At 45.7% G+C, this 9,731-nt stretch overlaps 1 protein-coding gene across 1 annotated transcript in view; it reads right to left on the minus strand.

The window, feature by feature from the left end:
• LOC141052904 (uncharacterized) overlaps window positions 1-9,360 on the minus strand; it is a 36,313-nt gene extending 26,953 nt beyond the window's left edge. Inside the window, exons 1-5 of the mRNA XM_073550221.1 lie at window positions 9,214-9,360; window positions 8,905-9,084; window positions 8,699-8,822; window positions 8,517-8,614; window positions 8,221-8,311 (exon numbers count right to left, since the gene is read on the minus strand). Coding sequence (XP_073406322.1) covers window positions 8,221-8,311; window positions 8,517-8,614; window positions 8,699-8,822; window positions 8,905-9,084; window positions 9,214-9,291 — 571 coding nt within the window. The 5' untranslated portion in view covers window positions 9,292-9,360. The remainder of the gene's footprint in view (window positions 1-8,220; window positions 8,312-8,516; window positions 8,615-8,698; window positions 8,823-8,904; window positions 9,085-9,213) is intronic.
• Window positions 9,361-9,731: the final 371 nt, after the last annotated feature.

A 9,731-nucleotide genomic window follows, 5' to 3' on the forward strand; every position in this document is an offset into this window, starting at 1 on the left:
CCGAATAGATACTCCCCCTCGCAAGGAATGGAACAGAGACGGGACCGGGCCTGAATATCTCCCGGCCAGCACTTTAACCAGAGCGCTCTTCGCGCTGCATTAGATAGACCCGCGGCTCTAGCCGCCATCCTTGCAGAGTCTGCTGAAGCATCGGCTAAAAACGCGACCTTGAGAAAGACACATCATTGTGTCGATACGCGTGGGTTTGGGGGTCCCATGTAACCTACCCGGTAGCTTGTTCATCCTCAGAAACCAGGTGATATCATGCTAGGGAAAGGGATTTGTTAATGTATGTTTATTTGTGTTGGCAACATGATAAGCATTCAATTTTCTATTTATGGCATATGTAGAATTTCTATGTAACCATAGTAGTTATTGATAATATGGTATTTTTGATCCAAGGTCATGATTGTCATTACAACTGATTTGATAGACCCTAGGTTATGGTAACTAGCAGATACCTGGCATTATACTGAATGGTTGGCCTTGGGACCCATAGTATTTATTTATCAAAATGACCCATTGTCTTTGTTTTGTTATTAGTGTCTGGTTGTTCAGACTTTTTAATTGTTTTTAAACAAAGTGTCTGTTTGTTGTGTCCATTAATAAAATTGATACTTTTTGATTATCATATCTTTGTGGTGATCCCTATTTGTGTGCATATACTTTCTTTTCTTCATGTGTTTTCATCGGCTAAAAACGCAGCGGCATTCTGGATGATCGGCAGATTTTTTCGAATGGATGCTCTTGAGGCTCCGTCTTTTAGCTCGGAATCCAGTTGATCTAGCCAGACCATCATGGATCTGGCTGTACAGGTGGCAGCTATCGCTGGTCTTAGTGCGCCTGCTGACATCTCCCATGTTCCTTTTAGAAAAGAATCTGCTTTTTTATCTAGCGGATCTTTCAAGGAGGCCATATCGTCAAAGGGTATGGAGGATTTTTTGGACGCTTTGGCTACTGCTGCGTCTAGTTTCGGGGCCTTATCCCATCTGCTTACTACTGGGTCATCAAAGGGGTATCTCCGCTTGAAAGCTGGTGGCATGGTGCCCCTTTTTTCAGGTCTCTTCCATTCTCTATCAGGCTCTGGACTTTATCATTTAATGGAAAAGCCCTGCGTTTTCTGGGGTCTAGACTCCCGAACATTATGTCCTGTGCTGAGAGTTCCCGTTTTGTGTCCGCTACCCCCATGGTGGACCTTATTGCTTTCACTAGTCTGTCCATTTGATCTAAGGGGATGCAGAACCGGCTAGAGTCTTCATCCGAGGAAGACGAGGAGGAGGCCGAGGAGTCCGAGGAGTTATCGCCTTTTCTTGGGGGGACTGAGGCCTCCGAGCCTGAAACACTAGCCTCTCTTCTTCTAGAAGGTTCCCCTTGAGATAAGACTTTCATCTCCGACCTAATTATCTCCCTCAGGCTTGAAGTGAAGTCAGGTGTCTCTTCCGCTACCTGCGTAAACGGGGGAGAGTATAAGGGCCTGACAATCTACCCCTGGACTCCCTGTCTCTATCAACCCCTACCGTCTGTCGTATGCATGGCTGACATAACTTTTTAGGGTGGCCATCTGGTAGGGGGCAACTACAGAGGGCACATTCCCTGTGCTTCTGTTTTCCCGTAGCTTTCTTCCCCTGCGAAAAAACATAAGGGAACACTGCATCAGGGTACATTCACGGTGATCTCTTACCCATGAAGTTGAAGCAGGTACCGGATCACGGAGGGAGGCAGGGGGATCCTTTAGTCTGGAGGAACTTCCGCGGCTTTGGTCGCTTGTTCGCCTCTGTTTCTTTTGCTGGCCACTCGTATGTGGTTTTGTTGTGGCCTGTTTCTGCGGGCGCTCCCGCGCCTCGTCCTGCTGGTCTATGGGGGCTTCCGTCGTATCCATCGCTGGGCCCTTCGGAAGCACCCCAGCAGCATCCCCGCCTGCCTTATATGGCCTCTTGGTGTCCGGGTCAGCAGGGATCTGGCCATGGCACCACCCACCCGGGATCCTCCCGTGACCTCCCCCCATGCTCCGGCCCCCCCCACCTTACCCAGGCCGCCGCCCGCGACCCCCGGACAGGCGTGCACCCGCGGCGCGCATCGGAAGCCGTCCGGCACCCGACTTCCGGTTTCGGCGTTCCCGGCTCCGCCCCTTCCGCCGAGTCACTTCCGCCGCTCACCAGAGCTTTGCGGGAGCGCGCGCGAAGGATCCGGCACGCCGCCATGACCGCCGACCAGGCGCCAACGTCGACCGGGAGGACCGGACCCGTGGGAGCGCACCAGGAGGGCCCGGGGCATACGTACCCGGTGCTGGCGTTCTGGAGGCGGTGTCCACCGGACCCTCTGCTCCACCTGCTCCGTCCACTGCCATGGTGACCTACCCGGCCCCACCGTGGCGCTTCCAGGGACCCCGCACTGACCGAGGTAGGAGACCCCCCGCTACCTGGGTCGGTCAGCCGGCCTGGAAATCCATGACGACTCCATGACGGACGATCTGTAGGGAGTCCTGTCCTCTAGGAACAGGAAACCAACTGATGCATGGGAGAGGTGCCACCCTTTTGTATCTGTAGGTTTCCTGTTCCTAAAGGGCGGACCCCTCTCAGGTGGTGCTGTCATGGACGACCGATAAAAAAGCAGCTAAGTAAAGAAAAACGAGTGGCCATCATTACTTTAAGAAATGAAGGTCAGTCAGTCTGAAAAATTGGGAAAACTTTGAAAGTGTCCCCAAGTGCAGTGGCAAAAACTATCAAGCGCTACAAAGAAACTGGCTCACATGAGGACCGCCCCAGGAAAGGAAGACCAAGAATCACCTCTGCTGCGGAGGATAAGTTCATCCGAGTCACCAGCCTCAGAAATCGCAGGTTAACAGCAGCTCAGATTAGAGACCAGATCAATGCCACACAGAGTTCTATCAGCAGACACATCTCTACAACAGCTGTTAAGAGGAGACTTTGTGCAGCAGGCCTTCATGGTAAAATAGCTGCTAGGAAACCACTGCTAAGGACAGGCAACAAGCAGAAGAGACTTGTTTGGGCTAAAGAACACAAGGAATGGACATTAGACTAGTGGAAATCTGTGCTTTGGTCTGATGAGTCCAAATTTGAGATCTTTGGTTCCAACCACCGTGTATTGTGTGACGCCGAAAAGGTGAATGGATGGACTCTACATGCCTGGTTCCCACCGTGAAGCATGGAGAAAGAGGTGTGATGGTGTAGGGGTGCTTTGCTGGTGACACTGTTGGGGATTTAGTCAAAATTGAAGGCATACTGAACCAGCATGGCTGCCACAGCATCTTGCAGCAGCATGCTATTCCATCCGGTTTGCGTTTAGTTAGACCATCATTTATTTTTCAACAGGACAATGACCCCAAACACACCTCCAGTCTGTGTAAGGGCTATTTGACCAAAAAGGAGAGTGATGGTGTGCTACGCCAGATGACCTGGCCTCCACAGTCACCAGACCTGAACCCAATCGAGATGGTTTGGGGTGAGCTGGACCGCAGAGTGAAGGCTAAAGGGCCAACAAGTGCTAAGCATCTCTGGTAACTCCTTCAAGACTGTTGGAAGACCATGTCATCAAGAGAATGCCAAGAGTGTGCAAAGCAGTAATCAAAGCAAAAGGTGGCTACTTTGAAGAACCTAGAATATAAGACATATTTTCAGTTGTTTCACACTTTTTTGTTAATTATAAAATTCCACATGTGTTAATTCATAGTTTTGATGCCTTCAGAGTGAATCTACAATTTTCATAGTTATGAAAATAAAGAGAACTCTTTGAATGAGGTGTGTCCAAACTTTTGGACTGTACTGTATGAATTAAATTTTACCACTAACATGAAGAACAATATGCCACGAGAAAAACAATGTCAGAATCACCAGGATCCATGGAAGCGTTGCAGAGTTATGACCTCAAAAAGGGACAGTAGTCAGAATTGTAAAAATTGGCCCGGTCATTAACGTGCAATCCACCCTTGGGGGTAAAGGGGTTAATAACCACCCTTTGTTTCCTATCCCTGAGCCAGCTTTTAACCCACTTACAAATATTTTCCCCTATCCCCATTGTTCTCATTTTATGTGGCACCGTATCAAAAGCTTTTGAAAAGTCCATGTACACCACGTCCACTGCGTTCCCTTGGTCCAGTCCGGAACTTACCTCTTCATAAAAGCTTATCAGATTAGGATGACAGGAACTGTCCCTCGTAAACTCATGTTGATATTGGGTCATAAGGTTATTCTTCTTCAGATACTCCAGTATAGTATCTCTTAGAAAACCCTGCAGGATTTTACCCACAGTTGAGGTTAAGCTTACTGGCCTATAATTTCCAAGTTCAGTTTTTGTCCCCTTTTTGAATATTGGCACCACATTTGCCATACGCCAGTCCTGTGGTACAGACCCTGTTATTATGGAATCTTTAAAGATTAAAAATAATGGTCTATCTATGACTGTGATTAATTCCTGCAGTACTCGGGGGTGTATCCCATCCGGACCCGGGGATTTGTCAAATTTAGTGATTTTTAGACGCCGCCGTACTTCCTGCTGGGTTAAGCAGGTGACATTTAATGTAGAATTTTTATCCCTGATCAGGTTATCCGTCATGGGATTTTCTTGTGTAAATACTGCTGAAAAAAAGTCATTTAGCATATTGGCTTTTTCCTCATCCACCATTTCACCCAGACTATTTTTAAGGGGGCCAACACTATCATTTTTTAGTTTCTTACTATTTATGTAGTTAAAGAATATTTTAGGATTATTTTTACTTTCTCTGGCAATGAGTCTCTGTCTCAATCTTTGCTGTTTTGATTTGCTTTTTACAGAATTTATTTAATTTTCTGTATTTATTTAATGCCTCATCACTACCTACTTGCTTTAATTCTCTAAATGCTTTATTTTTATCTCTTATTGCGCCCCTTACAGCTCTATTTAGCCATAGTGGTTTCCTCCTATTTCTAGCATGTTTATTCCCATACGGTATATATTGTGCACAGGTCCTATTCAGGATGCTAATAAACGTCTCCCATTTTCTTTGTGTATTTTTATGTCTCAGGATATCGTCCCAGTTAATTGCACCAAGATCATCTCTCATCTGTTGGAAATTTGCCTTCCTGAAGTTTAGTGTCCTTGTAACCCCTCTACTACACATCTTATTAAAGGATACATGAAAACTTATTAATTTGTGATCACTATTACCCAAGTGACCCCCAACCCATACATTTGATATGCGGTCTGGCCTGTTGGTTAATATTAGGTCTAGCAGTGCCCCCCCTCTTGTTGGGTCCTGAACCAGTTGTGAAAGGTAATTGTCTCTCATAGTTGTCAAAAACCTATCACCTTTGCTGGAACTGCAGGTTTCGGTTCCCCAGTGTATTTCAGGGTAGTTGAAGTCCCCCATAATAATGACTTCTCCTTGAGTCGCTGCTTCATCTATTTGCTTTATGAGGATATTCTCTGTTGCTTCCATTATTTTTGGAGACTTATAACAAACCCCTATCAGTAATTTATTATTTTTCCCCCTCCCCTTATCTCTACCCACAGGGACTCTACATTTTCATTAGATTCATATATATTATCACGCAGGATGGATTTTAAGGATGATTTTACATATAAACACACGCCTCCCCCTCGCTTATTTGTTCGGTCATTTCTGAACAGACTATAGCCCTGTAAATTAACCGCCCAGTCATGGCTCTCATCCAGCCATGTCTCAGATATCCCCACAATGTCATAATTATGCTCCAACAACATTAACTCCAATTCCTCCATTTTGTTGGCGAGGCTTCTGGCATTAGTATACATGCACTTTATGTATCTCTCTGTACCTCTATTCTTTCTTAAATTATTAACTGTTCTAACCCCATGCCACTCCCACCCCCAATTTCATTATTTGTGCCCAGGTCTCTATCTGCACTGTCTTCCCCTCCTATAAAAGGAATACCCTCCCCCCCGTCCCTAGTTTAAACACTCCTCCAACCTTCTAGCCATTTTCTCCCCCAGCACAGCTGCACCCTCCCCATTGAGGTGCAGCCCGTCCCTAGCGTAGAACCTGTAGCCAACTGAGAAGTCGGCCCAGATCTGCAGGAACCCAAACCCCTCCTTCCTACACCAATTCCTGAGCCACTTATTTATCTCCTTAATGACTGTAATACTGGTCTGCATGGCCTCCTCATCACCATCCTATTATACATGACCCCCTCATCCTCATCCTTGTATACATGGCCCCCTCATCAACATCCTGGTATACATGGCCCTCCATCACGCTGCACACATAAAATAAACCAATCTACTTACCTTATCTTCACACTCTCTCACAGCGTCCTGTTCTGATGCCAGCAGCTGATTTCAGCTTGTATGCAGCGCATGGCAGTGACTTCATAGGTCGGCTGCCGGAATACTCACTACTCCGGGACTATGGGCGCGCAGACCAGTAAATATTAATTTCTCTTTAATAGCAGGCACACTGTTAGCTGCAGCCACCGGCATCCTGCAGGGAATGGGTGATCACGTGTGCCCGCAATTAAAGAGAATGAATATTCATTGCTCTCCACTCACATGGTCCCTCCCACCTATGGGAGGGACTATGGGAATGGGGAGCAGTGAATATTTATTTTATTTTAACAGCGAGCACAGGTGTCAGTCGCAGCAGCAGGCTCCTGCCTCTTATGACCCGCTCGTCCGCCATTGCCGCTCCCCACCCCCCCCTTGCACAGCCACAGGCAGGTACATTGGGACTATAAAATGCACCCCAAATTTTCCTCGAAAACTTTAGCAAAAAGTGCTAATTATGGTCAGAAACCAAAAAATTACCACTAGTGAATAGGACAATATGTCACGGAGAAAAAAAAAACAGCAATCTCAGAATCATTTGTATCAGTTTAAGCATTTTAAAGTAATTACTACATGAAGTATCGCATGTCAGATTTGAAATATAAAGAAGCATGCAAAACAGAAGCCGCGGAGACACCATCACATGTTTCTCAACGCAAGCAATGACTAGCCAGGTCTTTCACCGGGAAGGAACAACCACGGGAAGGGCAGTCTCCAATGAAGTCTCCACACTGATGAGGGGCAAATACCCCGAAACAGCTGTCTGTGGATGGATACCATGTTTTGGCATAGGTGGTTTCCTTCATTGGAGACTGCCCTTCCCGTGGTTGTTCCTTCCCGGTGAAAGACCTGGCTAGTCATTGCTTGCGTTGAGAAACATGTGATGGTGTCTCCGCGGCTTCTGTTTTGCATGCTTCTGCATATTTCCCATAAGGGATGGGGGCAGTGCTCTAGAATCACTGCGTTGAGAAACACGTGATGGTGTCTCCGCAGTGTTGGATGTTGATCTCCATGAGGTCAATCATCGTCATTTTTCATAGTCTTCTACTAGGCATTGCTCCTACTAGCCAGTTTCCTACTCCACACTGATGAGGGGCAAATACCCCGAAACAGCTGTCTGTGGATGGATACCATGTTTTGGCATAGGTGGTTTCCTTCATTGGAGACTGCCCTTCCCGTGGTTGTTCCTTCCCGGTGAAAGACCTGGCTAGTCATTGCTTGCGTTGAGAAACATGTGATGGTGTCTCCGCGGCTTCTGTTTTGCATGCTTCTGCATATTTCCCATAAGGGATGGGGGCAGTGCTCTAGAATCACTGCGTTGAGAAACACGTGATGGTGTCTCCGTAGTGTTGGATGTTGATCTCCATGAGGTCAATCATCGTCATTTTTCATAGTCTTCTACTAGGCATTGCTCCTACTAGCCAGTTTCCTACTCCACACTGATGAGGGGCAAATACCCCGAAACAGCTGTCTGTGGATGGATACCATGTTTTGGCATAGGTGGTTTCCTTCATTAGAGACTGCCCTTCCCGTGGTTGTTCCTTCCCGGTGAAAGACCTGGCTAGTCATTGCTTGCGTTGAGAAACATGTGATGGTGTCTCCGCAGCTTCTGTTTTGCATGCTTCTGCATATTTCCCATAAGGGATGGGGGCAGTGCTCTAGAATCACTGCGTTGAGAAACACGTGATGGTGTCTCCGCAGTGTTGGATGTTGATCTCCATGAGGTCAATCATCGTCATTTTTCATAGATTTGAAATATAAGGCCTGGTTAAGAACAAAACTAGCTGCGGCAGAAAGCGATTCAATGCGGCAGAATGGTGACCTTTAATTGTGATATGACCGGGTAAGACCGCCGATTAAGCTGTGTGAAACAATGAATGAGAAGAATATGTGATCTGTCCGAATTTAGTGGTTACTACTCACCTGGGTAGTCATATGTAGGAATCTCCTCTTTACACCATTCATCACCCCTCACGTATGTTTCTATAGTGTTAATATGGGTCGGATCTTCACCCTGAAATAAATATTGTAAAAGTCACAGACAGGTGGAGAAGTCACATCTATGATCAGCTCTAACCCTGCCATCTCCACCGTTCTCATTACACAAGTATAAAACATATAATACTGGTGGATAAAACAAGACTGAGCACAAGATCTTCACAGACCAAGACCTTTTACACATCATAGGGGAGATCTCATGACACCTTCTCTCCATCTACCTGATAATCCTGAGGAACATTGGGATCTTCTTGTTTACAGTCGTGTAGGAGAAGAGGACGGGGACATCTCTCTGGTGTTGTCATCTTACTGGATAAAACTGGAGGAAACACATACAGGGATTGAATTTTATTCTTTACATACAGATAACTATATACCGTATGTACTTAGTCCTGTCTATTACCTGGTGATGTGAGGGGCTGGGGATCTTCCATCATTGCGTCTTTGTAGAGATCTTTGTGTCCTTCTAAATACTCCCACTCCTCCATGGAGAAATAGACGGCGACGTCCTGACATCTTATAGGAACCTGACACATTCAATGATAACATCATCCCCCGCTCCCTTCATAGTGTTACTGTATAATGTCCCAGCATTCCCAGCAGTGTCACCTCTCCAGTCAGCAGCTCAATCATCTTGCAGGTCAGTTCTAGCATCTTCTGGTCATTGATGTCCTCATGTACTTGGGGGTGAGGTGGGGGCCCCGTGATTGGGGTAAGGGTTCTTCCCCATCCCTCAGACACAGGGGCCTGACAGCGCTCATTAGAGATCTTCTTCACTACTGTGTAATCCTGGTTATGGAGAGACACATTAATAAATCTCACTACAGACATTTCCAGAGTCTTCACTTCTCCAGTTCTGTCCATCTGTTATTTCCATAGATAAGAATGCTCTAATGTGACGTCATCAGAATATCTCACCTCTCCAGTAAGTCGGAAGAGGATCTCTAGGGTGAGGTGTAATATCCTCTTTGCCATTTTGTCCCTATCCATATCCATCTTTTATGGTTCAATCAGGAAAATTCTATTATATAGATCTCCACTGAGCGGACGGATCCAATATTGTAGGGACCTGAATAGGGAGAAGATGACAATATAACATCATAAAGAATCCTGTGCAATAATAAAATTACTGGAAATAATAAGGGGAAACATACAGTGGCATGTAAAAGTTTGGGCTTCCCTGATTAAAATTACTGTTATTATGAACAGTTAAGCATGTTAAAGATTTAATGATTTCTAAAAGTAAGGACTAAAGTTAAAGATGACATTTCCTATGTATTTGAAGGAAAAAAATACACTACCATTCAAAAGTTTAGGGTCACTTAGAAATTTCCTTATTTTTGAAAGAAAAGCACAGTTTTTTTCCAATGAAGCTAACATTAAATGATTCAGAAATGCACTCTATACATTGTTAATGTGGTAAATGACTGTGCTAG

The sequence above is a fragment of the Dendrobates tinctorius genome, unplaced genomic scaffold (assembly GCF_039654945.1).
Source record: "Dendrobates tinctorius isolate UK_male_01 unplaced genomic scaffold, ASM3965494v1 ptg000164l, whole genome shotgun sequence".
NCBI lineage: Eukaryota > Metazoa > Chordata > Amphibia > Anura > Dendrobatidae > Dendrobates > Dendrobates tinctorius.